Genomic DNA, 14,681 nt, shown 5'->3' with positions numbered 1-14,681 from the left:
GAAAAGAAAAAGAAGAATAATAAAAATATCATCAATGGTTCTCATGCTATCCGGGACAGTGCCCAACCAGTCTGCGATTATTTTTATTATTTCATTCAAGACACACCGAGCACCGACTGAACGCCGCGAGCCAAACGTTTGCAATTTACCAGGTAATTTCTCATTTACTTGATACAGCAATCGTGCTGTGACGGTTCCACCTGAAGACGCAAGCTTGTGTTGCCTCCGAAACGAGATGATTTTTATTAAACTTTTATTAAAAAAAAAATGTTTTACTACCTACGTGACTTTACCGGAAAGAGTATTACAAGGAGTTCATTGATCGCAATCGATCTGGGTGACCGAGGAAGGTAAAAGATCCCTTCAGAACGGCACCGGACGACATCCTTGGCTCACATGTGCTAGCATGAGCAGGAGGAACCACGGGTGAGCGGGGAAGGCAGCAGCAGCCACACGGCGTGGTGGAGCCGGCGCTACTAACAATTGCCCGAGCTCTGCGCTCCTCAGTGCATTAAGGCAGTGGTTCTTCTTAACCTGGGGTACACGCACCACCTGGGGGTGCGAGATGCCCTTTCTGGGGGGGTGCGAGACACGGCCAAGTTTTTTTCGAAGGTAAATCATCGAAACACAAATTAAACGCGGGCATGTAAGTACAACGACTTTGTTTCATAGAACCCTACGTATGTATTAACACTGTACGATTGAGAACCTAAGGCAGCGGTCGGGAACCTATGGCTCGCGAGCCATATATGGCTCTTCCAGTGACGGCATATGGCTCCCAGACAATTTTGAGTTGAAAAAAATAATAATAATGAAAAAACTAAAAATCAGTTTGGAACTGATTTTAAAATACTTTTGATATTGTTTAATAATACTGTGTCATTTTAAAGTAAACAGAAATTAGTTTTGAAGATAAATTTCACGAGTCACGCCTGCACGAAGCTCAACCTCACCACGTATGAACCAGACTACAAGTCCATCAGCAAAACCATGCAGCACCAGAAGTCGCATTAAAAGTAAGACATATTTAATTTATTAAACGTAAAAAATACTATATGGCTCTCAATGAAATATATTTAGAAATATTTGGCTTTTATGGCTCTCCCAGTCAAAAAGGTTCCCGACCCCTGACCTAAGGGGTGCAAGGCTGTCGTTAAGGTTGAGAACCACAGCATTAAGATGTTATCGGCCAGTTAATGAGGAAACGGGAAAAAATAATAATTTACATTTGTAATGAAAGACAGCAATCGTCACGCTCCCCCACCCACCCCTCGTCCCGACTGCGACAAACATGGCAGGACCCTCCTGAAATAAAACTGTCATGAGACTCAGAAAAGGCTTTCCATTGGTAAACAAGCCGAGTAATCACAACAACGAGAAAGCTATTGTGTTTATAAATCATCAGATGCTGCTGCTGCGGCAGTGGTGCACAAGAGTAAGTCAAACAACACCACAGCCTTGAAATGGAACAAATAAAGAAATAAATATGTAATTGGGCGACAATTTAGGGCAATGAAAAATGTGCAAAGCGATTAAAACGAGCGTAATAACGATCATAACAACTATAATTAAAATAATTGGCAGGCACGCGGGCAACCACCCACTCACTCATTCACCCACTCACAAACTCACTCACCCACTCCCCGACCTAACGACTCGCACACCGACTCAGTCACTTACCCAGTCACCTGCCAAAACCGCTCACCCGCCAACACACTCAACCACTAACCCACCCAACCACACTGACCAACCAACTCACTCACTCATTTACCCGCCCACCCGCCAACCCACTCACTCGCCCACCTACCCATTCACCCACCCACCAACTCACTCACCTAGTCACCCGCCCACCCGCCCACCCACGCGCTTACCCACCCAGCCGTTAAGCCACCCACCCACCCGATCACCCATCCACCCACCCACCTACCCTACTCGCTCAATCGCTCACCCACCCACTCACCCAACCACCAACCCAATCACCCGCTCACTCGCTCACCCACCCGTCCACTCACTCGTCCACACACCCGTCCAATCGCCCACCCACCCACCCGCCTGTCCGCCCGCCCACCCACCCGCTCACCCGCCCACTCATCCACAAACCCACTCACCCACCCACCAACCCACTCACCCGCTCACTCGCTCACCCACCCGTCCACTCATTCTCTCACCCACCCGTCCACTCACTCGTCCCCACACCCACCCGTCCACCCGCTCACCTACCCACTCAACCACCAAACCACTCACCCGCTCACTCGCTCACCCACCTGTCCACACACCCGCCTACTCACCCGCCGGTAGTGCGTGGAGAAGGCGCGCCGCCGCAGCGTCTCGGTGGCGGCCAGGCAGTAGAGGCGCGGGGCAAGCGCCACCTCGCGCGCGGCGCCCACGCGGCCCGTGAGCTCGCGCAGCACGTGGCACAGCGCCTGCAGCTTCTCGCGGCCCAGGTCGGCGTGGTGCATCACGTAGTAGCACCACCTGCAGACGCCACCAAAGACGCCACGTTACGCCCGGGGGGTAGGCTGCGACGTTGAAACGCTCGTGCTCAGGCTTTGTTGTCTCAGCTGGCAAGGCCCCGTTGAGCCGAGCAGCTCCATTACCCACAGAGCTACACAGAGGGCCATTGAGCTACGTAAAGAGCCACAGAGTTACATAGAGATCCATAGTTACTTTGAGACCTTGAGAATGACTTAGAGAGCCATAGAGCTACGTAGAGAGCCACAGAGTTACATAGAGATCCATAGTTACTTTGAGATCTTGAGAATGAATTAGAGAGCCATAGTTACGTAGAGATCCACAGAGTAACATAGAGATCCATAGTTACTTTGAGGCCTTTAGAATGACTTAGAGAGCCATAGAGCTACGTAGAGATCCACAGATTAACATAGAGATCCATAGTTACTTTGAGACCTTTGCAATGAATTAGAGAGCCAAAGTTACGTAGAGATCCACAGAGTAACATAGAGATCCATAGTGTGCTTCATAGAGACCTATAAGGATTACATGAAGACACACAGACTCAAGACATTATTGTTTCAGCTGGCAAGCCCATACACTCACCCACCCACCCACTTACTCACCCACGCGCTCACTCTCTCACCCACTCACCCACTCCAGATGGGAGGGTGTGAATATTGAGAAGCGTGACCAATTCACTGCAGGACTGTAGGCGCCGAGCCATTTTCAGTTCCGAAGTTCAGAATGGACAACGGACCAACGAGGGGCCGAGCCGAGGTCCCCGTCGTGAACGTCTCGGCTTTGGTAAAGTAAAGTCACGTAGAAGGGAAGTAATAAAATAATAAAAATAAAACATAATAAAATAATTCTCACGACGTTTCGGCCACAACGCAAGCAGCCGTCCTCAGGTGAAGAATGAAACACCTGAGGACGGCTACTTGCGTTGTGGCCGAAACGTCGTGAGAATTATGTTATTATGTTTGCTTTTTATTATTTTATTATTTCCCTTCTACGTGACTTTACCGAAAGAACCCAGAAGATGAATCCCTGCAGTCACGAAAGCTTTAAATCGAAATTTGGTCAAGTAGCCAGCAGGGTCGGGGAAACCGCATCTCACGAGCGGCTCACACGGTCGGAAGCGCAGGCAGCGCCCACCACTGCCGCCTCCACTCACCGCAGGCGTTGCCACGGCCACGGCCGTGGTGGCGCCGCCAAGGCTGCCACCACAGTTGAGGTGGCGCCATCATTGCCGCCGTTTCAAGGCCGTGGTGGTGGCGCCACCACCGTCACTCACCGCAGGCGCACGTGCAGGTTGTCGGTGAGCTCCTGCTTGGCGGTGGCGCAGCGGTGCTTGACGTCCAGCAGCTTCTTGTGGTTGCTCAGCATGATCACCAGCTGGTTGGCGTGGCTGCGGCACAGGTCTGGCAGGACCGACGGGTCCTTGAGGTTCTCCGCGCGCTTTTGATTCGCCAGGAAGCCCTGCGCCGCAAGCAGCGCAAAGAGAGTTTGTTGAGCAAGCTGCTGATGGGCACCCCGAAGGTCAAACACTGCCCCCCCCCCTACCCTCTAACCACCGCCACCACCCCCGCCACCACCCCTCCCTTCCTCCCAGTGGGCCCTGCAGTAGTTGGGAATTGAAAGCCTCGTTCTCTTCCTGGCACGACGCCCATCGCAAGCTCGAAATAAAATTTTAAATAGGAGCCAAAAAAAAATTACACGGGGGATTGTGGGTAAACCAGTCGCCGTGACGATGGCCCGGTCGCCGTGGGAGAGGGACCGGTCGCCGCGGTTACCTGCGCCAGCTCCTTCTGCTCGGTGACGAGGCGCTGGCAGGAGGCGAGCAGCTGGTCGAGCACGAAGAGCCGGTCCTCCAGCCCGCGGATTGACTTCATGCTCGGATTGTCCATCTTGGCCAGAGTTTCCTGGCAGTCGCCCAGGAAGGGCTGCACGATGCCGGGCTCCAGCTGTCGGGCAGCGGTGACCGCAGACGCCAATCGTTAAACCCCGCGGTCATCACCGTCGTCGTCGTCGCTATCATCATCCTCATCACCACGCACTCTCCTACTCTCTCATCTCACTCTACTCCCCTCCACGCACTCTCCTACTCTCCGCGCATGAAGCTTGTATTTGAGAGCCTCAACCAGCAACGGATGGGCAAATCAGGCCGTGCATGCACATGCACGCGCGCTCGAACATCGAACACACGCAAGCACACACAAACCCCGCATGCACACGCAAAAAAACACAAAGAGCCCCCATATAGCCTTGAACAGACTGTTAGGGCAAGGTGCTGTTAGCGAGCACCTATAATGGCTGGCATGGCACACGAGGGGGTGGGTGGCCATCACCACTCCAGGCCGCCTTTGTCTCCCCAGTGGCGATGTTTACACACTGCACCAGGTACTCATTTGACCTAGGGAAGGCCCAGGACCAGCTCAGTGCTCTAACCGTTACACGCACGCACGCACACACACAACACATACACGTACACAAACCCTTAAAAAACGCACAGACACACACACAAAAACCCACATGCACAAATCATTCCACACGTACGCACACAAACGCACACAACACGCACACAACACGCACACAACACGCACGCAACACGCACGCAACACGCACGCACGCACCTTTCCAAACGCACACAGAAACCCTTCCCCACGCACACAAACACACACACAAAACCCCGCACACACAAACCCTTACACACGCACGCACACACGCACACACAAGCACGCACCCTGCTCATCGACTCGAAGCACTTTCGGACGAGCGTCTCCACGTCGTTGGGTCGATCTTGAACGTTCACCCAGTCGAGCAACGACACATTGAAGCTGCCCTTTATCCGGCCACCGCCATCGTCTCCACCGTCGCCCTCGGGGCCCGGTGAAAGTCGGCCGTCGTCAGCGCCGCCGCTTGGACATTTCGGAGGCGGCGTCCCGGGGCCTTCGGGAGAGGCCGGGCCGGCCCGAGCGCGCGGCCGCCCCGCTGGCCGCGAGCTGGCGGAGGAGGAGAGGTCGGCGGAGAGGCGGCCGGGGTCGGAGTGGTCGGCGAGCCGGCACAGGCTGTCGCGCCGGCGGGAGACGGAGGGGACGGAGGAGGCGGAGGCGGTGAGGCACTGGAGCAGCGGGATCTGAGCCATGACGGTGACGGCGTCGCCCAGCCTAGCGCACACGCACGCGGGAGAGAAGGGCGGGGAGAGAGGGACGGGGAGAGAGGGGCGGGGAGAGAGGGACGGGGTGAGAGGGACGGGGAGAGAGGGATGGGAGAGATTCACAACTTGGCACGAATCCAGGAAGGTCGTGCGGGTGCGGCCGAGTGAGTGAATGAATGAGTGCATGAGTGAACGAATGAGTGAACGAATGAGTGAACGAATGAGTGAATGATCCACGCACTCGGAGAGCTGGGCGAGGATGTCGCGGCGTGACTCCAGGAAGGCTGCGTAGGCGCGCGTGAAGGCCGTCAGGAGGCCCGCGAAGGCCGAGCTGCAGTCGTCGAGGTTGGCGGTGACGGCCGCCCAGCCCTGGTGCTGCATGTGCTCGTCGTGCACCAGCGACTCGCACACCATGCACAGCCGCTGCGCCAGCTCCTGCATCTCCTGTGCACGGGCAGCGCCGCGAGGACGTGGGGGGGGGGAAAGGTGGGCGAAGGAAGAGGTGGAGGAGGAGGTGGCGCTGGGAGGGGGAGGAGGAGGGGGGGAGGTGGGGGAAAAAGGTGGAGGTGGTGGGGGGGGAGGAGGAGGGGGAAGAGGTGGTCGGGGACGTGGCGGGGGAGCAGGAGGAGAGGGTAGGAGGTGGTGAGGAAAAGGTGGAGTGAGTGTGTGAAAGAGGGAGGTGAATGAGGTTGGGAGGAGGATGGGGAGGAGCAGGAATCCAAGCGGTGAGACATGACGCAGGTACGTACACAGGTACGTACACACGGACGATCGTACGCAGGGACACACGCGCAGGCACCACACAGATGTGGGAATCGAACTCGGATCACCAGGTTCATAGCACTACACGCAAGCCGCTGCACCAACACTCCCCACACGCACACACGCACGCACGCACAGACACAAACACACGCACAGGGGACAAGCACATGGTGCGAGCATTGCTGCTGGTGGTGGTGGTGATGGCGGTGGCGGCGATGCGTTACCAGCGCGAGCTGCGTGCGCAGCGTCACGGTGTGGAACACCGCCGGCATGATCACCGACTCCTCCACCTTGGGCTCCATCTGCGCCTCGCCGGGCAGCACCACACGGCTCACGCACGGCGCCCGGTCGTGCAGGATCAGCTCCTTGCTGAACAAGAAGATCGGGTTCGTGTCCTAGGCGAGAGACGCACGGAGAAGACGCGTGACTCTCCGTCTCCCTCCGGGGGTTCATAATGGCCATGTCGGAGTCACCGAGCCAGCAAGGTCAGAGGTTCTCAGTTCAAACCCATCTCTTTTTCCCTGGTTGGTCATTTTAAAACAATCACGTTAACTCGTAACGATGCGCCGCCGCCGCTGCCACTGCCACTTCACAGCATCCGTTCCTCGCCCTCGTAGACAGAGAGGACGACGCAGAGGAACCACAGACGAAGCGGGAAGGCAGTCACGCGATTTAGCCGGCGCTACCAACGATTGCCCGAAACTCCGCGGTTCCTCTCTTTGTTAAGGTGTTATAGGCCAATTAACGAGGGGTGTTTATTACACGTGTGGGAGGAAACTGGAGCACCCGGAGAAAAACCCACGCGTTCGAGCGAGGGGGAAACGCTCTAACCCCCATACAGACCAGAGGTCGCAAACGGGTTTTGATTCCTTACCCGTACCCAGCCGCACCCGGCCGGGTACGGGTAGCCGTTCCCTACCCGTACCCGTACCCTACCCGAAATGAGTGACAAACGGTGACTCACCAGTGACTCACGGCCTACCCGTACCCGTACCCGGCCGCACCAGGGTCGCAAACGGCTACCCGTACCCGTACCCTGGCCGGGTACGGGTAGCCGGGTATCGGGTAGGGTACGGGTATCGGGTACCCGGTTGCGACCTCTGATACAGACTGGACAGGTGGGAGTCCACATTTCTGCTGTGCTGCCCTCTACTGGCAGATCCGCGGTACGGCTCCTCCTCCTCCTCCTTGACGCCCGCCCACGGGGAGTTCCCCAACACAGTGGTGCACGCTGCTGGGAGGGACGATGTCCCGTGGTCGATACTAACAACAGGACGATCGAATTGGTGCCTTCGGCGAGAGGCTACGGAGAATAGAGAAGTGTGGCGCCTCTCTCCCTGTCGCTTTCTCAAGAGGGTTTGTAATGGCCATGTTGGAGCTACGAGCCAACAGTGATTCAAGCTCACAGCGCCCCTGGAGTTGTTTTATCATGACAATAATGATTATATCATGACGATAATAATTCTATCATAAAGATAACAACAATAACACTTATACAATGATGAAATTAATCATTATCAACGTGGTAATAAATACCATCACGATAATTATATCACCAGGGGCAGAACAACAATTCTTACGACAACGGCCGCCACACACCGCTGAGTGATCGTGAAGTCACCACAGCACCCGTGCCAGGCTAGGTGGCAGATGCACACGCCTACCACACACACACACACAAAAGACAAATACAAAGATCCTCTGTATAGCCTTAACAGACTGTAGGGGCAAGTGCTGTTAGCGAGTAGCACCTATGAAAGCCGGCACGGCACATGAGGTCGTGGGTGGCCAGCACCACGCCCGGCCGCCTTTGTCTCCCCAGTGACGATGTTTACACAGAGTCGACCTAAGGGGAGGCCCAGTAACGGTTTAGATCATCGTCAATGGTGTTGGCCGTGAGCGGGAATCGAACGCGGGCCGCTGGATTAATTGCGCAGCGCACGAACCGCTACCCCATCACACACGCACACGTACTCGCACTCACAGACATACACGGATGGTCGGGAAACCTCACGTGCAGGCCACGCTATACAAATGATATCGGCCAAAACGCAGCCAACCCAGCGACCTGGGTTCTTAATTTGCGCCACCCTCCACCCAGACTGTCCAGGTCAGGCTTCAGCAGCTGCCAAGTGGAGGAAAACGTTCTCCACCAGCGGCCAGCGTGCCAGGGCATTACAGTCGCTACGCGGGTGCCTCTCCCCTCTCATCTCAATACACTCCCCTCTCATCCAAACCCACTCACCTCTCATCTCACTCCACTCCCCTCTCATCCAAACCCACTCACCTCTCATCTCACCCTACTCCCCTCTCACCTCACCCCACTCCCCTCTCATCTAACCCCACTCCCCTCTCATCTCACCCCACTCCCCTCTCATCTCACCCTACTCCCCTCTCATCTCACCCCACTCCCCTCTCATCTCACCCCACTCCCCTCTCATCTCACCCCACTCCCCTCTCATCTCACCCCACTCCCCTCTCATCTCACTCCACTCCCCTCTCATCCAAACCCACTCACCTCTCATCTCACCCTACTCCCCTCTCACCTCACCCCACTCCCCTCTCATCTAACCCCACTCCCCTCTCATCTCACCCCACTCCCCTCTCATCTCACCCCACTCCCCTCTCATCTCACCCCACTCCCCTCTCATCTCACCCCACTCCCCTCTCATCTCACCCCACTCCCCTCTCATCTCACTCCACTCCCCTCTCATCTAACCCCACTCCCCTCTCATCTCACCCCACTCCCCTCTCATCTCACCCCACTCCCCTCTCATCTCACTCCACTCCCCTCTCATCTAACCCCACTCCCCTCTCATCTCACCCCACTCCCCTCTCATCTCACCCCACTCCCACCTCACCCCACTCCTCTCATCTCACTCCACTCCCCTCTCATCTCACCCCACTCCCCTCTCACCTCACCCCACTCCTCTCATCTCACCCCACTCCCCTCTCATCTAACCCCATTCACCTCTCATCTCACTCCACTCCCCTCATCTCACCCCACTCCCCTCTCATCTCACCCCACTCCCCTCTCACCTCACCCCACTCCCCTCTCATCTCACCCCACTCCCCTCTCACCTCACCCCACTCCCCTCTCATCTCACCCCACTCCCCTCTCACCTAACCCCACTCCCCTCTCATCTCACCCCACTCCCCTCTCATCTCACCCCACTCACCTCTCATCTCACCCCACTCACCTCTCATCTCACCCCACTCACCTATCATCTCACCCCACTCCCCTCTCATCTCACTCCACTCCTCTCTCATCTCACTCCACTCCCCTCTCACCTCACCCCACTCCCCTCTCATCTCACCCCACTCCCCTCTCATCTCCCCCCACTCCCCTCTCATCTCACCCCACTCCCCTCTCATCTCACCCCACTCCCATCTCATCTCACCCCCCTCTCACCTCACCCCACTCCCCTCTCACCTCACCCCACTCCCCTCTCATCTCACCCCACTCCCCTCTCACCTCACCCCACTCCCCTCTCACCTCATTCCACTCCCCTCTCACCTCACCCCACTCCCCTCTCATCTAACCCCACTCCCCTCTCACCTCACCCTCCTCCCCCCTCACCTCACCCTCCTCCCCCCTCACCTCACCCTCCTCCCCCCTCACCTCACCCCACTCCCCTCTCACCTCACCCCACTCCCCTCTCATCTCACCCCACTCCCCTCTCATCTCACCCCACTCCCCTCTCACCTCACCCCACTCCCCTCTCATCTAACCCCACTCCCCTCTCACCTCACCCCACTGCCCTCTCATCTAACCCCACTTCCCTCTCACCTCACCCCACTCCCCTCTCACCTCACCCCACTCCCCTCTCACCTCACCCCACTCCCCTCTCATCTAACCCCACTCCCCTCTCACCTCACCCCACTCCCCTCTCACCTCACCCCACTCCCCTCTCACCTCACCTCACTCCCCTCTCACCTCACCCCACTCCCCTCTCATCTCACCCCACTCCCCTCTCATCTCACCCCACTCCCCTCTCACCTCACCCCACTCCCCTCTCATCTCACCCCACTCCCCTCTCATCTCACCCCACTCCCCTCTCATCTCACTCCACTCCCCTCTCATCTCACCCCACTCCCCTCTCATCTCACTCCACTCCCCTCTCACCTCACCCCACTCCCCTCTCATCTCACCCCACTCCCCTCTCATCTCATCCCACTCCCCTCTCACCTCATCCCACTCCCCTCTCACCTCACCCCACTCCCCTCTCACCTCACCCCACTCCCCTCTCATCTAACCCCACTCCCCTCTCATCTCACCCCACTCCCCTCTCATCTCACCCCACTCCGCTCTCACCTCACCCCACTCCCCTCTCACCTCACCCCACTCACCTCACCCCACTCCCCTCTCATCTCACTCCACTCCCCTCTCATCTCACTCCACTCCCCTCTCATCTCACCCCACTCCCCTCTCATCTCACCCTACTCCCCTCTCATCTAACCCCACTCTCATCTCACCCCACTCCCCTCTCATCTAACCCCACTCCCCTCTCATCTCACCCCACTCCCCTCTCACCTCACCCCACTCCCCTCTCACCTCACCCCACTCCCCTCTCACCTCACCCCACTCCCCTCTCATGTCACCCACTCCCCTCTCACCTCACCCCACTCCCCTCTCATCTCACCCCACTCCCCTCTCATCTAACCCCACTCCCCTCTCATCTCACCCCACTCCCCTCTCACCTCACCCCACTCCCCTCTCACCTCACCCCACTCCCCTCTCACCTCACCCCACTCCCCTCTCACCTCACCCCACTCCCCTCTCACCTCACCCCACTCCCCTCTCATCTCACTCCACTCCCCTCTCATCTAACCCCACTCCCCTCTCATCTAACCCCACTCCCCTCTCATCTCACTCCACTCCCCTCATCTCACCCCACTCCCCTCTCACCTCACCCCACTCCCCTCTCACCTCACCCCACTCCCCTCTCATCTCATCTCACTCCACTCCCCTCATCTCACCGTACTCCCCTCTCATCTCACTCCACTCCCCTCTCATCTCACTCCACTCCCTTCTCATCTAACCCCACTCCCCTCTCACCTCACCCCACTCCCCTCTCATCTCACCCCACTCCCCTCTCATCTCACCCCACTCCCCTCTCATCTCACCCCACTCCCCTCTCATCTCACCCCACTCCCCTCTCATCTCACCCCACTCCCCTCTCATCTCACCCCACTCCCCTCTCATCTCACCCCACTCCCCTCTCATCTCACCCCACTCCCCTCTCATCTCACTCCACTCCCCTCTCATCTCACTCCACTCCCCTCTCATCTCACTCCACTCCCCTCTCATCTCACCCCACTCCCCTCTCATCTCACTCCACTCCCCTCTCATCTCACCCCACTCCCCCCTCATCTCACCCCACTCCCCTCTCACCTCACCCCACTCCCCTCTCATCTCACCTTCCTCCCCTCTCATCTCACCCCACTCACCTCTCACCTTACCCCACTCCCCTCTCATGTCACCCACTCCCCTCTCATCTCACCCACTCCCCTCTCATCTCCCCCCACTCCCCTCTCATCTCACCCCACTCCCCTCTCATCTCACCCCACTCCCCTCTCACCTCACCCCACTCCCCTCTCATTGCATCCACTCCCCTCTCATCTCACCTTCCTCCCCTCTCATCTCACCCCACTCACCTCTCACCTCACCCCACTCCCCTCTCATGTCACCCACTCCCCTCTCATCTCACCCCACTCCCCTCTCATTGCATCCACTCCCCTCTCATCTCACCCCACTCCCCTCTCACCTCACCCCACTCCCCTCTCATTGCATCCACTCCCCTCTCATCTCACCCCACTCCCCTCTCATCTAACCCCACTCCCCTCTAACCTCACCCCACTCCCCTCTCATCTCACCCCACTCCCCTCTCATCTCACCCCACTCCCCTCTCACCTCACCCCACTCCCCTCTCATTGCATCCACTCCCCTCTCATCTCACCTTCCTCCCCTCTCATCTCACCCCACTCACCTCTCACCTCACCCCACTCCCCTCTCATGTCACCCACTCCCCTCTCATCTCACCCCACTCCCCTCTCATTGCATCCACTCCCCTCTCATCTCACCCCACTCCCCTCTCACCTCACCCCACTCCCCTCTCATTGCATCCACTCCCCTCTCATCTCACCCCACTCCCCTCTCATCTAACCCCACTCCCCTCTAACCTCACCCTCCTCCCCCCTCATCTCACTCTACTCCCCTTCCATACACCCTCCTACCTCTCGTCACTCATCTCACGCTACTCGCATCCACGTGCTCTCCTACCTCTCCCCTCTCATCTCAGTCTACTCCCTTCCATGCACTCTCCAAGCACAGAAAAGTGCTGTAACCTGCAGTATGGCGAGTGAGTGAGCGGGTGAGCGAGCGAGCGGGTGAGTGCGCGAGTGAGTGCGCGAGCGAAAATAAAAGAGTGGGTGATAGCGTGAGCGGGTGAGGGAACGAGTGAGTGTATAAGTGAACGGGTGGGCGAGAAGGTGAGCGAGTGTATTGTTGTGACCTGCAGTGGATCGACTAAGGGCGGTAGGTTATGTTGACATGGCGCCCGCTAAACCAATGACACATACAAGCTGGTCAAACAGCACGACAAGAAGATCGTCAGCTTCATCAGCGTTATGAGCCATGTTCAATCCACTGCTGGATAAAGGCCTCCCTAAACCAGTCGCCATCTCTCGCGGTCTGGAGATGCAACCCTCCACCCCGCCCAGGCAAAACACGCCGATTTCCATCACTCCATCTCCGCAGGGGACGTCTTCTTACAGGGCGAGATTCACCCCTTTGGCTGCCACTCTCCACCGTTAGCCTCGCCCACTGACCATCGTCCCAATTAGCGACCCGTCCTGCTCAAGCACCACCTACGCTTCTCGGACAATCAACATGACCTTCTTGGTTCCTTTCGGTAAAGTCACGTAGAATGGAAATAATAAAATAGTAATAATAAAACATAATTAAATAATTCTCAAGACGTTTCGGCCACAACGCAAGCAGCCGTCCTCAGGTGAAGAACAGGTCTGTCGAGAAGACAGAGTCTGAATGACACACCCCAGGCTTGGAGAGTCTATTAAAGCTGGAAAAAAAAATCAACATGACGCTCTCGAATCCACGTGCTCCTCTACTCCATTCCCTCTCTCTACACCTTCTAACTATTCGCTTCACGTTTCCCCCCCCCCCCGCCCCCCTCTCCGAAAGCAAACCGATCGTGCGACGGCACAACCGCGCTCGCACGAGTAAAGTCGACTGCTCCTCCACACAGCAGCAGCCTCCGCTGCCCCTCCTCACTCGCTCGGACGCTCGGTGCAAAGTGTCAATGAGCAGGTGGCGTCTATAAGTGGCAACTTTTTAAATAAACAACCGCGCAGTGCGGAGGCTCGCATTGCCCGACCTGTAAACAAAAACGCAGCAGCAGTCGCACAGGAACCGGGGGAGGTGATGATGGCGGTGACAGTGACGGTGAGGATGGTTGGCGTTGATGGTGACAGTGACGGTGACGATGGTGGCGTTGATGGTGACGGTGGTGGTAACGGGGGTGGCAACGGTGACAGTAGTGATGACGGTGGCGGTGGTGACAGTGGCGGTGATGGTGGCGGCGGCGGTGGTGGTAGTAATGGTGGCGGTGGTGGTAACGGGGGTGGCAACGGTGATAGTAGTGATGACGGTGGCGGTGGCGACAGTGGCGGTGATGGTGGCGGCGGCGGCGGTAGTAATGGTGGCGGTGGTGGTGATGGTGGCGGTGGTGACTCTGGTGCAAACGATGTCAAATGCGTCGTTCAGATAAAGCGCAGACACAGACCGAACCCTGGATTGATCGCGGTTTGCACTGCAGAGTCTGGCCTACACCAAGTCGCAAGATGAAAGCACTTCCATGCAGTACTCCTTCCATGGTGAAGTACGGTCAAACAACTCCCACGACCGACACGGCGGGGGAGGAGGGGGGCAGGGGAGGCCTTCATCCAGCAGTGGATCACTAAAGGGCCTTCCATAATCCAGTGTCTCCCACACCTCAAAAATTGCATAGGGCAGGACTCCTTATCTGTTGGCGGAAATTCCATATTCCTCTGACGGGGACCACTATGGCTGTAAGAAAACCATCGCTCATGTCAACGTCTTCAACAAATCCACTGCTGGCTGGGGACCTCCTCTCACAGCCTTGCTGCCACCTCCCACGACTCCGCGATGCAACAATCCAACTCGGTTCTGCGTACGAGCAGATTTCATAGCTGGTGGACGTCCTCTATCGGGCGCCCTCTGGTGACCCCTGTCGTGTGACCTGTCGCTCCGTCGTCAAGTCTCGCC

At 57.2% G+C, this 14,681-nt stretch overlaps 1 protein-coding gene across 1 annotated transcript in view; it reads right to left on the bottom strand.

Annotated features, from left to right (window-relative positions):
* LOC133340832 (RB1-inducible coiled-coil protein 1-like) overlaps positions 1–14,681 on the bottom strand; it is a 90,850-nt gene that overhangs the window by 67,779 nt on the left and 8,390 nt on the right. Inside the window, exons 4-9 of the mRNA XM_061549255.1 lie at positions 6,598–6,768; positions 5,853–6,055; positions 5,198–5,621; positions 4,248–4,418; positions 3,749–3,933; positions 2,289–2,475 (exon numbers count right to left, since the gene is read on the bottom strand). Of these exons, the coding sequence (XP_061405239.1) occupies positions 2,289–2,475; positions 3,749–3,933; positions 4,248–4,418; positions 5,198–5,621; positions 5,853–6,055; positions 6,598–6,768 (1,341 nt within the window). The remainder of the gene's footprint in view (positions 1–2,288; positions 2,476–3,748; positions 3,934–4,247; positions 4,419–5,197; positions 5,622–5,852; positions 6,056–6,597; positions 6,769–14,681) is intronic.

Source organism: Lethenteron reissneri, chromosome 10 (genome assembly GCF_015708825.2).
Source record: "Lethenteron reissneri isolate LAM-NWPU_2019-01 chromosome 10, ASM1570882v1, whole genome shotgun sequence".
In the NCBI taxonomy this organism is placed as follows: Eukaryota; Metazoa; Chordata; class Hyperoartia; order Petromyzontiformes; family Petromyzontidae; genus Lethenteron; species Lethenteron reissneri.
The sequence above is the reverse complement of the archived record's forward strand: the minus strand, read 5'-3'. Positions and strand labels throughout refer to the sequence as shown.